A 15951-nucleotide genomic window follows, 5' to 3' on the forward strand; every position below is an offset into this window, starting at 1 on the left:
CAGAAGCATGAGAGTGGCTTGGTCAGGGGGTGAAAGGGCAGAGGTGAGGGGTCAGAGGTCACACCAAAGCAGAGGGTAATAAGAAAGTTGAGCTCTTTAGAGGTTCTTTGAGAAGCGAGCACTTTTGTTTAGCCGACAGATTTATTTTGGGAAGCATGCAGAGAGAGGGGGATAAAGACAATAACTCGTTCTATGCAACAACAAAAAAAAAACCCACCTATCCTGTTTCGTGAGAGCATGTTATCCTCATAGTCCTCCTGCGTTTGTGCAGCTTTGCCCTCAGGGTCCCGCGAGATGTCTCATCATTAGAGGTTTATGCGATTGGGAGATATTCTATGTTCACACATAATGCATCATATAGCGTGTCTTATATAAGACGAGCTGGAGACGATTCACTCCCACACCTCATCTTTCACTGGCGCTCAGAGGAGGTTCAGCCTACACCAACACACACTTTTGAAGGCATCACAAGCACGTACCTCTCTAACTGCACGCAGGCATATGCGAGGCCCACGTAAAGGGCCACATGGAAGAATCTGATCATGTGAAGCATAAACAATATATTATGCTCTGCAACAGCTGCCAAACAAATGCTCTCCCTTACATAAACACACATGGGTATATAAGATGTCAGAGGGATGTCGTGCATGGGGCTCAAATGAGATCAGAGGGGAGAGCTCCGCAGTGTTTTTTCATTTAGTGGGAATAAGAAAGAGATCTGTGAGGGGGAATCAGAATGTCACTCCACTGGCGAACCTCGAGAGGAGTCATGTGCAACATGCGTCCGTGCGTTCGTGTACTGTGTGACCAAAAATACACAAATGATAGTGGAAGAGTCAGAGTTGTCTGATTACTGGACTATTAAAGTATGTAAAGAGAGACCGAGGTATTGCGATGTTAATGTACTCTGAGTAGGAGGGCGGGAAAAGTTGGTAAGATTGTGTGAGGTTGATGCGTAGGTCGTGTCCATCCTGTTACGATATGTTGTAGCAGAACACGAGCGAAAAACAGTCAAATGTACAAACTGTACAGACGGACACAGTATTAATGACACAAACAGGGACCTTGAAATCTCTCATATTCATAATCGCTCCACTGATACACACAGTGTGTACTTTTTTTCTCAGGTCTGGCATATAAATTGGGCAATAGACAGGATATCAAATGGAAGTTTACATTCTTATTCAACATAGGCCACACTCATTAGAAGGTGTAAATAGTGAAAACATCTCCCACGGGGCACAAGCAGGTGATGTTGACTGTAAACAGACTTTAATAAGAGACATATCATTCAATCTACTGTATTACTGAAGCACAACAGCGGGAAACACAATTAAAAAGGCAATAGCGCCCTCTGCTGGTCAACTCAAACACTGCACGTCTTAAACAGCAGGTGTTGCAGTGGCGTGTCTCTTTCTTCCACCATAAATCCCCTTACTCATTTTCAAAATGTCTTTTCCTGGCTGACATCCTTTGTGCTCACTAGTCTTTATTAAAGTTATGGAATAAGTATTGGAAAATCATGTGGAGAAACAGCTTAATGTTGTAGGAACTAATCCATAGCTGCACAGGTGTGTAAGCAGTATGTGTGCTCTAAGAAGGTACTGACTGTTCAGAGTGACGTCAGTGTAGTGACGTCAGTGTAGTGACGTCAGCTGATCCACAGCTGTTCAGAGTACTTTACTGTATATGCACATTAAAAACGCAGCAGGAAGAAACTGGCAGATATAACAAAACACTTTTAATTCACTCACACACCGCTAACCATATTATTTATTTTAAGAAATTATATTATTATTATTATTATTATTACAATATTCATTAAATTAGGATCTTTGACAACTCATATCCTCCTCTAAACAAATATTTACACATTTCACAGTGAATTTGGTACATTTGGTTAAATATCACGACGGGAAGTGTCTTCAAACGCTGTTAATCATAATTTTTCTCAAAATAAACGCAACTCTGAAGGGAACAAAATGAATAAAGTCATTTTGGGTTAAAACCGGGAATAGGAGATTTGAGATTAAAGCAGGGGACAGGTATTCGGACTTTAGCCCCCTGAAAAGAATCTGGGCTGCGACATCCATTTCCATCAGCAACAGTGCAATAATGCAGTACTCTATCACAGCTGGGTCAGTCGGCCTTACAGATACAAAATGTGATAGTTAGCCAATAACCAGAGGCTAGTTACAGACAAGCCCCGATATGAATCTCCATAATGGTATCCAAACAGAAGAAGGAGTTTCACCGCGGCTCCTCTGTCCTTTTAATATCTTCTGGAGTGATTTTCTTCCGGTAGACAAATCTGAATAAGAAGCATTGATTGAGAGCTGTAGAAATTACGTTTTTCCGTCCCCCAAGAAGTGCAACCGCTAAAAAAAGTGTCATGAGGACAGGAATGTCAGGAGGATGAGGTGTCGGGGAAGCGAGAGGAGACGGGGGTGGTCGACCATCACGGCGAGAGTTTTGCTCAGTCCTGCCTCTTAGGCAAGCAGCCCTCCATCTCCAACACCTCGGGCCATCCCTCAAATTTGTTGGTGTCTGCGCTGTTCTTTATATGCTGGGGAGGTGAACACAGAACACATTGTGTTTGATATGAAGCCTGGTCAGGCAGGTTATAATGATACTGACCAATCACAGATGAGAACAGGCTGTTAGGTGTTCAAACACCTAGCACAAGCTTGTGAACCACTTGTTCTCTTAAACGTAAATATTTAGACAATGATCCTGTTGTTGCCGTTACTAACACACTGCTCTTTATTTAAGAGAGGAGATGTAAACACGTCTGGCTCATGTTACCTGCTCAAATGGACTCTTGGTCTTGATGCCTTTCCCTCCTACAAAGATCCAGTTATCGCGGAAGCCCAGATTACTGACAGCCGAGCTTCCCAGATCAGAAATGAGCTTCCTGGCTTCGTCGTTGAGTCTGCGGAGACAAAAGGAGACAGATATTATCTCACGGCCACACCTGCAGCGAAACAGTCGAAGTGAGAGATAACTAAAGCACACAAAGCCGTGCACATGAGAATCACAACTGTATCGGTGAGCAAGGGGAAAGTCCTTACTTTGTTGAGGGTTCATCGAATGAGGCCATCATGACGACTGTCCCGTCCTCAATTTCCTTCAGTAGTTTAATAAAAGGAGCCACATCTACACAAGGTCACACATGGTTAACACATGTGTGTGTGTGTGTGTGTGTGTGTGTGTGTGTGTGTGTGTGTGTGTGTGTGTGTGTGTATATATATATTTTTAAATGTCTAAAACAAAAACATTCTGAAATAAACTCACCTCCTGCCCACATATCAAAAAAGGCTGTCTTGATAACGTCCCCTGTTTTCCCTGTGGGGGGGGGGAGAAATTATCCAATTTAGACACCTTTAAATGTAATGTCACGTAAAACAGAGTTCTTATTACCATTAATTAAATTAACAACTAAATACACCTTTTATCACACACGAGTACACAATCTTGGTAATGGTTTATGATATTTATTTTTACGTTTACCACCAGGAATGGCACACCTTTGTTTCTGATATGAAATAATACAAAATGTATAATAAATAAAATAAATAGAAGCGTGATAAGGCCTATGACTTTCATTGTAGCACTTGTGGTGTAACAAGGATGCAGTATTGTTCTGCTATCAGCAGCGGTGTGCTGGAATTGACTTGAAGGCGTGGAACTGATAACGTTACCATTAACCAGGGCGATGTTGATTCCTCTCCCCACGTTGTTCTTCACGCCGCTCATCAATCTAACGCCAAACAAAGGACGACAATGAGAATAGAGCCCGTATGGATATTTCCTCATGTACAGCATATGGACTTTGTAGTGACGTTGTACAGCCACAGAGGGCAGCGACTACATTGTGGTGCGTTATAAACCGTTTATTAAATGTTTACATACTGCCTAATATAAATGCTAAACAGGGGGACTTACAGTGAAGTGTAAGAGACATGTTTGATGTGACAGCCGTTCCCGAACTCGCTGTGTATTTTTGTCATTTTGCCACCTTTACCAAACATTAGGACAGCCAGGACAGTTTACAGCTGCGCTGCGGTAATGTTGACACATGTGACAAAGCACAAGTGGCTAAGCTGCGACTAGTACGAATCAGTATCGTCGTTAGCAATTCCTTTATTTACAAGATTACACTTTTCCCTTTCTGTATTATTAGTCATGTTTCGCTATTAGGCAATGAAGTATTTAATCTATAAAATGTCAAAATCTCTTGTTTTGTCCGACCAACAGTCGCAATATTCAATTTATAATTATATGAAACAGAGAAAAGCAGTAAACTCCTCAAATTTGAGAAGTTAGAACCAATGTTTGACATTTTTGCTTAATAAATGATAAATTATTAAAAAAACATGATTAATTAATTTTCTGATTTCAACGCTACAATCTGCACTTCTCAACCACAGAAGGCAGCTGCAGTATATTGAATTAAAATTGAAGGTGACGGCTGCTGCAAAGAAACTCGCCTTTAAGGCGTTACTATGACAACCATGCATTTGTGAAGACTACAAATGAGCAAAACTGTTCGAGTGAGTTACGTGTTATTTTACATATATATATATATATATATATATATATATATTATATATATATTTATATTATATATTTATATATTTATATATATTTATATATATTTATATTATATATATATATATATATATATATATATATATATATATATATATATATATAATATATAATTCAATTGACATTAAGCACAAATAAAACACAGTTAACAGGTTTGTGTCTGCATAAGCCACATACCTGTTAGCAATAAGTACAATGGTACAAAAAGTCATATGTGCTCTTGTGTTTACAAAGGTTTTAAGAAGTCACTTACAATTTGTCCTCCAGGCAGACTCTGGGCCCCACCACACTGGCCGCTCCACTCGCCATCTTAAAGGTGAAGTGTCCAGGTGGACATGACTTGGACAGCCCACACTTGTACCTGACTGGCTTCATTGCTGTGAATAAAAAAAACTTTACTTACACAACAAGTACCGGGAAGCACAATATCAGGTAACAAGTGGTCCGATCACTTAAGCCTATCCACAAACAGGTGCAGACACAGGGGGGGGGGGGGGAATGAGAAGCTACAGTTCAACTTGAACTCTACCAAAAGGAATCTACTTACACTAAATGTGTATGTTTTTTATTATTGTCAGTGTCATTATTACCATTCTTGTCTCAACTGGTATAGAGAGATTAAACATAAGGAGAAGAAAAAAAAGGAGGAACATGTATCAACAGTATCAGCCATTGAGAAACAACGCCGAAAGATTAAATAATAATAAGTTAAGCATACTTACAGACTTCATTTGCTGGCAAAGATCTTGCTGAAAAGCAAACAAATATATATGTTAAAGGAGATTGTCCGTGGACACCTCGATGGTGCTCAATTAAATGCACTCACTTCCCTGAACACAGACAATGCAAAATGCAAATACTGTGGTGTTATGTTTCCTTTATGACAGATACTCTCATTGTGTACAGCTGCTCAGGCAAATATTTGATCGTGTGAATGTTACTCACAAATCATGCTGCCAAGTTTGAAGTCCATGTTAATCTCTAGCAGTTGAAAAGCCAGAAAGACAGCTAGGAGAAATGCAAAGATGAGCGCTGCAAATTTCAAAATACCTGAAAGAATAACAACATTTATGATCATTAATAATCATTAAGAGATTGTCCATGGTGTAATGATGGTGTAATATGTCTTGAGGGGGATACACTTACCGCCAGCCCTGACCATCTTAGCCGTCAGCCACTTTTTTACACACTTTTACAACCTGTGGAGAGAAAAAGATCAGTTGTTACTATTTATGTGTGTACGGGTCGGGAGGGGGTCCATTTACATGACCTGAAGCGGACGGTAGCTAATAGTTGAAGACATGCAGCTAACACCACAGAAAGTTAGTTATTTTGAAGTCACTTTAGCTTAGTTATTACGAGGTAATAGGTCGATATGATGAACGTTTCTAGCCTTTGTTGACTGTAACATACTGTTTATAGCGTGGAAGCTCAATTTCGAAAAGCTAACTAACGTCAACGGTTTCGTTAACCGTGTAACTTCCTTGTATCTGCCTGCGTTTGCTAACTGACACCGACGTAACTCGAGAAGGAATTAAATGGTAATGTTAGTCATATTTTTGCAAGTAACGTTGAAAAGTACCCTTTGGGTGAATGGACATACCTTGCTTACCTGTTAAACCGCAACGATAATCACGAATTAACGGTGTGGTCCACGATACCAAACCGATAACACTGATTCGTGTAATGACAGCTGAGATGGTTCGAGGGACAAGAGGCGGTAAGATGCTCCACTCGGTCGAAGAAACCAAAGACGAACAATTTTTGTTTCCTTGTTTCTGTTTTTTATCAGTGATCATAATCTCACAAGCAAGTTATAAAAACTTCGTTTAAAATTATCTTGACAAGAAATATCACGTTAGTAAAGACCAGATACAATTATAATAAAGGCATTAAACACATTTAAGCCAATGTCTCATTCGTTAAACAAGGCTTTTATTCGGTTGGTTTTGTCGTTTGTAATTTTTATTGTAAATGTGCATTTGTGTATGACAATTGTCACCAATAAAATTACTAATTTAATTGTCCTCCACAAGTCACATAGCTAACTCAATGTTAGCTATAATAATAATAGAGTAATGTTATGGATGTAATGTATGCGTTATCTCGCTGCATTCTTCTCTCACTCTGCAAGAGTGGGCAGGATTGTCACGAGCGAGACATTGTATTAATAACTTATCTTTGTTTCCGTTACACCGACTTCCTCCTTTTTCTTCTTCTCTGTTCACTCCGAAGTAGATGTGAGACGTTACAGCGCCACCAGTGTCCTCTGGTGGACGCAGACGTGTATTGCATTATATATAATTATCATGGCATATTTCAAACTTTAACACACACATAATAATATTCAGTTGTTTCTGTTTTATTTTTATTTTTATAAATGCACATTGTCTTGTTTGTTTTCACATTGAACAGAAAGTAAAATGGGGGTGCATCACAGAGTGAAATTCAAATAAAAAATACTGTACAAATCAAAGAGTAAGCAAAGCAAAACAATGAAATCAAGAAGAGCTCAATAAATTGAGACATTCTCATGCTTGTCCTTCAGATCCTCAGAACCTGCCAAGTTGAGTGCTCCCATCAAAATATAAGGGATAAGTCCAACAAAATGCTTTTTGCAATCGTTTTCAGCACAGCTGGTCTCTATCTTGAATATTTGTTATGTCCACAGAAATGGGTCATGTGTCAGTCAATAAGATCCTGGGAAAATAAGAACACCAAAGTATTAGTGTACATGGGGAAATCACATCATGAAATCACATCACTAGTTTTGAGCTCAAAACAATATCCTAAAATGTAATAAAATGATACAAGTGATGAAAACTCTTACATCATCTGAGTCCTGCTGGCAGGCCGTGCCATTGCTGCTGGTGGCGCTTTCAAGATCAATAGTGATGCTGGTATCTTCATCCTGAATCCGGAGGTTGGAGAAACGATAAACTGGTGACCTGTAGAGGGCGACATGAGCCCAGCGTGGTTAGCTAACTAAAAAGTAGTTACTTTTGGGTGCATAAAGTTGGACATGCAGCACGGATGTGTGTGTGGCTCACATGTTTCTGTAAACCACCCTCTTGACGGCAAAGACGGCGGACACAATAGCTACCAGGACGATGACTCCTGCTCCTGTACACACTAGGATCAACACCAGCCTCTCTCGCTGGAAAATACACAAAAAAAACAGTTATATTCCTAAAACGTTCAGGAACAACTGAAGGTGCACACACACACACTCATTGGAGCAACAACTGACCGGTGTGTCAAAGTGTGTGATAGGAGACGAAGACCTGGCAGGTGGACCGGGGCTGGGTTTCACACCGCAGGGTCTGATGACTGTTTGCACTGCGAGCTGAGAGTTGAATCCACCCTCACACCGATCACTCGGGACCTTACGGTACCTACAAACATAGTCAGATGTGTGTGTGAGCATGTACAGCAGGTGTGTCTCTTCATTTAAAAAAAAAAAAAGGAGTGACCGTTATTACCCTGCCGTCAAAAGCTCATCCTCCTCTCCATTCAGACACAGCTCCAAGGTTTTATTTTTAGCGTTCTGTCTCAGACACTCTGAGGTGTTTATATGGCGATAGTAACCGTAGTCGCTGTTGAAAAGGTCAGAGGTTAGGGCTTCACAAGGGAATATTCTTTATGCAAATTAGGAATTCCCAATTTGCATATGGCATATCCACGTAGACACAAACAAACGGACGTACCACAAGTAATCTTCTCTGGTGCACAGGCACGGGCTTTGCTTCTTGCTCACCACAAAGCTTCGCCCATTTCTGCACACAGATTGTTTCTTTAGCCTCCTGTAAGTCTCTTTGACCCCCAGGAGACAGCCGTGTCTCTTCGAGTCTACTCCATCTGTAGCGTGAGCCAACCACTCTTCATAGTCCTTCTCATTACCTGAGGTAATACAATACAACACCCTTTAGTGGTTTTTCCAGTTAGTTAACCCTTGTATTGCATATTTTACATTACAAAAACAAAGTTGGGTCACTTCCTGGTGACATTAAGTCCACGTTATATTTACTTTCAGGTATTTCTAACAAAAAAATTAAAGATTACATAAAAATGGCCGCAACACAAGAAGAAGATAAACAGGAAAATATGAAATGGTTTGATGCACGTTTCCAAAACATGTGGGTTTGTAAAATATAATAGAAATTAAAAAGAGGAACATATCATTTAAAGGGACAGTGTGTAGTATTTACAGCCGCAGAATCCTACACACTGTCCCTTTAAGTCTCATAGGTTCTTAGAAGTTTAAGGGATGGTAAGTCCCAGGTCATGAGTTGTTAAGTTTCTGTAAGGCTCCAGCTCACTGGTGACACCTCGATGCACCAACCCTCGGGTGGTAACTTGTGTGAAAGAAAGAATAGACATAGAAAAAGACGGCGTTACAGCATCTTCACTCACACTCTCTTGTAATAAGGCTCTGAAAATCAATGGTGACGACCACCCACATGGGCTGGCCGTCATCCTCAGGCCGGAAGCCCCACACGCTGACGTTCATGGCCTTGGTCCCCGGTTCGGATGCCAGGCCTGCGAAGAAGAAGGGCTGCTCGGTGAAGTTATAGGACTTCCAGCACCGGCCCTCGTCTGTGGAGAACCTGGGGGCGAGAAATATTAGCAAAAGTATAATACAGGAACATTCTGCCATACAACGCCAAATAATACTACAGTTTAATTGTGAATGAAGTCAAAAACATCTGCTCAGTACTTAATAGTCTTGACTTCTCCTTCACGCTGTGTCTCCACAGCCACAATGAGACCCCCGGAGTCCAATATACTGTAGTGGTGAGGACCCCTGAGTGTCCCCCTCCAGTTATAACCCCCGTCTGAGGAGACAAACACATCTGGGTGCTGCGACGATGACAGAGAGTCACCCACGGTACCTGCGGTAGAGAGGAGACCATCGGAATCACTCTGTGGCCTTAGATTCAAGACATTGGAGAAAAAGGTTAAATCAATTTAAGAAAATAGCAAAGCTTGCAGAAGTGTACAGAATATCTACCGTGAGCGATGACCAGACCAATAGCAGTTGGCTCCGACAGAGCCAGTATGGGAACAATGCGGTTGATGCGACTGTGCTCTCCGTGAATATGAAGGTTACACTGATGAAAAACACACACATGTGGTTTCTTAGTGAACACTGACTAACTAGCAGAATATAATGTCAGTAAGTGCATTCAGACTGGGATTAGACCTGTTGACATATCACTTACATTCTTGACTTGCTCTCCACACTTCACATTCTCAGGTTTGTTAAGCTGTCTCCACGCTCCTCCTCTATTAAAGGAAATGACAGATCTTATACGGCCATCTGCAACAAAACACACCATTAAAGTCATACTTCGGTATTTGATCAAACAAGAAAAGGTGAACACATTTGATGCTCCAGTGAGTATTCACGGCAGCAGAATGGTGAATGTGGGATTGACTTGACATGAACTACAGTGCCCATGTTCATCAGAATAAAGGATAATGCCACCCTGTGTACCAGTGTGACTCAATTTACGGACAGCAACAACATAAAGCATTAATTCAATGTACCCTAATTGCATTGTTCTACATTTGTGCTGAAATGACAAGCGGAAGCCATACCCTCGTATAGTTTATTAGTGAGGTAGACTCCTCTGAGGGAAGTGATGTTGGTGAAATCGCTCTTCCTGTGCCCATCAAACAGGTGGCGCTCCAGTGACTTGGAGAATAAGATCCCGCGATCATCTGATGTATACATGGTTCCAAAGAAGGTGTCTGTGGGGAAACAGAAGACAGCAGGAGGACTAAAGTAAGTCACATGATCACTCTTCTAATGTCAAGGGTCAAAGGTAGCCTAATACTCATTTTACTGAATAGAGTTTGAACGCATCATAATGTAAATTCGTTAGCTGTTAGCTCAGTTATTTAGCCAAGCAGGACTGTGCTGCCCACCGGCTGCGAACAGCTAACGCTACTAGCTCTCCTAGTTGTTTACAATGTAGCATTATCACCATAGACCTTTGCATGGGCTCCCCTAGGCCTTGGGCCGGGGTCACCAGTACGCTTTGACCCACCCTGACGGCAGGGCCTGGTTGTCGGAGCTCTCAATTACTGTAGTTATTACACCTGGATCATGTGTTGTAAATTAGTGTTTCGATACAAACTAGTTTGTCTATATGAAGTCAAACTAAAAATGTAATAGTCAGTAGCAAAAGGTATTTCTAGGAGTCAGCTAGCCTTACCTAGTCTGTTGCCGGCCACATTTTGACCTTTGTTGTGGCTCAGAAATGGACAACAATAGAAAGATTTGGTCTCATGTTGAACAGGAGATTCAACTCTACTGAGTGCACTTACAATAGGCTAATGTCTGTAATTGAATGTAGTGAGGTTTATTGATGTCAAATACCACGTGTATCACCTTCAAAGAGATTCACCACCTGGGAACAGGTAATGCAACGCTGACACAAACCTTTCAACATCAGCATAATAACAACAAGGCATCATCAATCATATTTTAACTGTGTGAAGCTCACACACGTGTCAGCTAAAGCCAGGAAGGGCAAGCTCAGCTGAGGGAGGTGATGGCATGGTTTACGTTTCTAATGTGTCCGTGTCCGTGTGTGTCCGTGTCCGTGTGTGTGTGTGTGAGTGTGTGTGTGTGTGTGTGTGTGTGTGTGTGTGTGTGTTGCACCCTGATCCCAAGATATGTTTGTCTGCTTTTGCAGTGTAAACTAAATCTCCCTCCCTGCAGCCAACAAAAGATAAAGCCTCTCTACCCCATATCCCCCCTATTTATCTCAGCAGTACAAAAGTCCCATCACCTAACCCACACAGCACTAACTGGAGCACTTGCCAGGGAAAGAGAGAGAGAGAGAGAGAGAGAGAGAGAGAGAGAGAGAGAGAGAGAGAGAGAGAGAGAGAGAGTGAGGGGGGAGGGAGGGAGAAAGGTTGGGCTGCTGGACTTGCATGCACACACTCTCAGTATGATGGAATGATTTGTCAGCAACACCAAGAACTTGTGAAACCAGTCCGGTCTTTACAGTTGAGCTTTTCCATTACAACAAAAGGGGCTGAGAGAGCTATAAATACTGCCTGCCTTCACAACATGGGCACAATATGTGTCAAGCATGTTTTTAAGCTAGTTTTCCAAGGGAAATGTGGACAGAGCATTGTGTGTGTGTGTGTGTGTGTGTGTGTGTGTGTGTGTGTGTGTGTGTGTGTGTGTGTGTGTGTGTGTGTGTGTGTGTGTGTGTGTTACCTCCTGGGTTGTCCACATGCATGAAGAGCATATCTTCATCTCCATCCAGGATGGAGTAAAACTGCAAACACACACACACACACACACACACACACACACACATTGAGAGTGAGTGGGTGAGAACATCTGTAATTGCAATAAATTAAAAACAACAACTTTTTGATGACTGATTTAATCTTTGCCACAAACCTTGTCTAATCGTCGTGAGAGAGAGTGTGTGTTTGTGCTGTCAACAAGGTGTGTATGTGGGTGGGTGTTTCGCCAGAACAGATGTGTGTTCAGTTGGTGTTGAAAAAGGAAATGTTGCCATCAATGTTTTTACTGAAGGCAACCTCTATAACTAAAGATAGCATGTGTGTGTCTGAGAGATTTCATAAGCCCACATCTGACTCAACTTGTGAGAGAAATGTCACTAAGGGGATCATTATATTAACATCTGAACCTTTCATGTGGGAGGGCAAGGTATCCTTTATGATCTTTTTGATACTTGTGCTGATACAAAAGGTACAAACGAAGCCAAAGTTCTTAAATAATCAGAAGCAGACGTACTAGAGCTTTGCATGAATGTCTTAAAGTGCCAACATTTTGATTGAAATCAGGAACTATCTGTAATAGTCTGGCAAGAACTTCATCCAGCTTTAAGAACTTTAAATGTGTTTCCCACCTGCTCAGTGGAGGCGGAGGGCAGCAATGCTCGACTGAAGGTATCTCCTTGGTCTGATGAGAAATACATAACACGAGGGGATCTCTGGGAGAAGAATAATGCATCACCGTGTTGTTATTGCTTGAAGATTGGTGGTCTTTAATGTTTTTTTCTAAATAATATGTGTCTGAAGAGGAGGCTTTGTAATATCTTACCGAATCCTCCATCACAGAGAAGAAGAGAAAGGCTCCGATGTAGCCAAAACTGTAGATGTCCTCATGTATTGTGGTAAAGGTCTTCCCCAGATCTTTTGTCCTCTTCAGCACTAAATCCCCCCTCTCATCTGCCTCAACTGTGGCGACAAGAAGAAGACTGTGGAATATGAGATACTCAGGACTCTTAGTTATTGGTTTTGTTTGCCTTTAATTCCACTAAGACGTATATTTTAGCTTAAAATGAACTCTGTCATGTTGCAAAAATCACTTCCTCTTATGGGAAAATGATCATACAATGGTGTTTATTTTCAAACATTTGTATTACAGTCTGTCTGGAAGTTATACATTTTAATCTGATTCTATATTATTATAGTCATAATTTGATCAAATCATATTTTTTACACGCCTGACTACTTTTTGAAGCTCTTTGGTATCATGAATGTGCTTCACACATAGCTTCTGACCTGTGTCTGTTCGACTGCAGCTGAAGAACAAATGAATGCCAGCCCCCCTGATGAACAGAGGAAGGTAAAATGTCAAAAACACAAAGTGTCACATGAGCTATTTTTACAGATCACTTTTCTTCTCCAAAAGCTTTACAGAATACATTGTTCATCTAATGTGTGCTCTGAGATTCCATTTTGCTTCCTGTTTATTCTCACCATGAGAAAGAATGTACTCCATCATGAACTTTTGTCCACTTGGCACCAAAGTCCAGAGAGAGCCAAAGACCGCCCTAGAAGTCAGGAAGGAACAGAGCAGTGTTTACCTTTCACTTTAAGGTGTGTGCTTGAAGACTGTGTGTGTGTGGGGGGGGGAGTAAGCTACAAGTGTGCAGCAAGGAACAAGGGACAATGGAAATTAAGGAACAGAAACAACATGTGCAGGAGTGTGACTTACGTCAATGCTGAGGGCCACAAGGTAGTCAGGGTTGAGGAAGTGGTACGTGATTGTCAGAGCCAGGTGGAAGGGCAGTTGGAATGAACTTAAAGGTCGCACCGGCGTCCGTGGAGGTGAAGATGATCCCGCCTCGGTTATCCACCACGGGTATGTCTGCTGTCAGTATCACCTAAAAGCAGTCAATTAAAAGCAGACCTGAGATGCAAAGTTGGCAGGGATGATGACACCAATATCATTTTAAAATCCCAATGCCCGATGCATATTTGATTTCTTCTGGCTCTGTGCAGAAATTCTGGGTAAAAAAAACATCAACCTTCATGTCAGAAAACACTGTTCAAAGTTCCCCCGAACTGTGAATATCCCCTCGCTAATCCTGAGGTTAAAATGTGCACAACAGTGCAGATCTTTCGTGTGTACTTTTGAACATGTTAGTCACAACCCTGTTAAAAAACAAGAGCAGAGTGATCAGACAGTGAAGATGTGGCACAGGTGGATTAGGAAACATGCAAGATGTCTTCACACTTTTTTGTGAGGCAACATCACACACTCCTCCCCTGTTAGCAACATGGTTCCCCAACCGCAACTCTAACTGCTCACACACGACTGTTACACCGTACTGTTGACTTACAGAGCTCCCCGGTCCAACGCTGACTGCAAACTCCTCCCTTATAAAGGTGTGGTTGATCCGATGGGAAATGTCATGGAAGGATTTTGCATAATCCGTGCTGATGGTTGAGGAAAGAAAGATTTTATTATAGGTGGTAGTTCTGATTAGGGCGGGATGTGCTGCTCGTGTTATTTCTCGTAATGTATCAGATACTCGCCTTCGATAAAGTCGTGAGGAGCCGCCTTCCATGAAAGTATCTATCGGAGCACTAAATGTTGACAGCACCAGGACGACCTGGGGGGATGCAGCAATGTGGAGAAAATGATATAATAAATATATCTTAATCTAGTTCAGCCAATTATAAAGATTTTGTAAATGATCATTTCAATCTGAGTATGACATGTGTTTGTATTTCTAAGTATACAATATATTTCAAACCAAATAAAATAAAGAAAAGTAGACAAAGAAAAGTAATAAATATAATATTCTGGAATAAAGAATGCACAATTAGACAACAGTATAAAGTCTGAACATTCACGTGTTTCTGCATTTACAGAGACAAGTAGACCGCAGGTTGTGTTGATGGCACTGATCGGACCTTGTGTAGCTGTGAGTGAGATACTCACCCCGGTGCCATCGCCCACCCATGTGAGAATTACATGGGAGCCATCATCACCATTAAACCCTGTCTGGGAGAAGGATGGAAGAGATAATCATATGACAGCATCACCTCTAAAGTTCAATCAAATCAAATAAATCTAATATGATTAAAATGTTTAAAGTTGAATTATCACATTAGTCATCATTTTTGAACAAATGCCATTTAGTATCATTATTATACTTAAATGTTTCTGTTACAGTTTCACTTCATTAAGCAAGAAGAATATCACTTTCTGTTTATCTGTTTTCTGAAATGTAATAAAACAAAGCATAACTGCAAATTGTATAAAGATGTCAAGGTGTCCTGCTGAACCTTTCCCAGCTTTATATTAATGCCACATAATAACTCAAACACACCTCACCTCATGCGTATTGTCATCCAGGACCTTGTGCTCTGCGGGGGTGAGGGGGGTCCGGCAGGAGGTGAAGGGAGGACCGTTAAAAGGCTTGGAGGTGCCCGAGGAGCTGCTCATGTCCCTCTTGGGGCGTGCGCGCGCTTGGCCCTGGCTCTCATCCTGCTGAGTCCGGTGGAAAGTCACCGTCCTCTCCCCGCGGCTGCTGCCTTCAGCACCCAGAAGAAGGACGTACACCCCACCGAGGACCACGAGTCTCCAGATCATATCCGATGTACAAAATAATGGGACCTCACTAAAATCAAGAGCCCCAGGGACTGAGATGCCAACCGATACTGACTCGGTTATTAGTGTTACACTCTAAAAGCAAGTGGGGGTGGGAAGTGCTGGGAAATAAAAAAAAGTGCTGCGTGAAGTGGTGCGTCCTCCACCAGCAGGTGTTTCTGCCCGCATCCAGGTGACCTGAGCTGCTGGGAGGATTTACATGTCAAGTGTATTTGGTGGAAATGCACCTTAAATCTATACGCTATTCGCCAATGCAATAATGTATAAATGTTGGTGAGTGTGACTAATATTGAGAGGTTCATTTGAAAAGAGAGAGAGAGAAGGCGAGAGGAAGAATGCGCAATAGCCTCAATGGAGAAGTACTTGCAACATATGACAGAAGAAGGAAGCGTAAAATGCAGCATTATAGAGGAGTTTTCTTGCTAATGTTATTTGTAGAG

At 41.6% G+C, this 15951-nt stretch overlaps 2 protein-coding genes across 3 annotated transcripts; both read right to left on the reverse strand.

The window, feature by feature from the left end:
- Positions 1–1719: 1719 nt before the first annotated feature.
- fam3c (FAM3 metabolism regulating signaling molecule C) lies at positions 1720–6330 on the reverse strand. 2 transcript variants are annotated; one of them, XM_029462043.1, is made up of 10 exons: positions 6224–6330; positions 5758–5810; positions 5557–5661; positions 5334–5360; positions 4865–4988; positions 3702–3760; positions 3295–3345; positions 3072–3156; positions 2806–2932; positions 1720–2566 (listed from the first exon to the last, which is right to left on the reverse strand). In XM_029462043.1, the coding sequence occupies exons 2-10, from the start codon at positions 5771–5773 to the stop codon at positions 2477–2479; spliced, it is 684 nt and encodes a 227-aa protein (XP_029317903.1). In that variant the 5' UTR covers positions 5774–5810; positions 6224–6330; the 3' UTR covers positions 1720–2476. The 2 variants fall into 2 exon arrangements, with proteins under 2 accessions (XP_029317903.1, XP_029317904.1); XM_029462044.1 differs by having other exon boundaries at positions 6215–6317.
- Positions 6331–6999: 669 nt separating this feature from the next.
- LOC115028317 (sortilin) lies at positions 7000–15565 on the reverse strand. Its single transcript, XM_029462041.1, is given in 22 exon segments — positions 7000–7311; positions 7442–7559; positions 7662–7768; positions 7862–8006; positions 8094–8207; positions 8319–8511; positions 9025–9218; positions 9329–9503; positions 9623–9722; positions 9834–9931; positions 10213–10365; positions 11849–11909; positions 12513–12596; positions 12707–12843; positions 13171–13217; positions 13369–13442; positions 13607–13684; positions 13686–13775; positions 14235–14331; positions 14431–14507; positions 14840–14902; positions 15236–15565. Coding segments are annotated over 22 exon segments (2478 nt in total). The 5' UTR covers positions 15494–15565; the 3' UTR covers positions 7000–7296.
- Between the last annotated feature and the right edge of the window lie 386 nt (positions 15566–15951).

The sequence above is a fragment of the Cottoperca gobio genome, chromosome 23, assembly GCF_900634415.1.
Source record: "Cottoperca gobio chromosome 23, fCotGob3.1, whole genome shotgun sequence".
Lineage (NCBI taxonomy): Eukaryota > Metazoa > Chordata > Actinopteri > Perciformes > Bovichtidae > Cottoperca > Cottoperca gobio.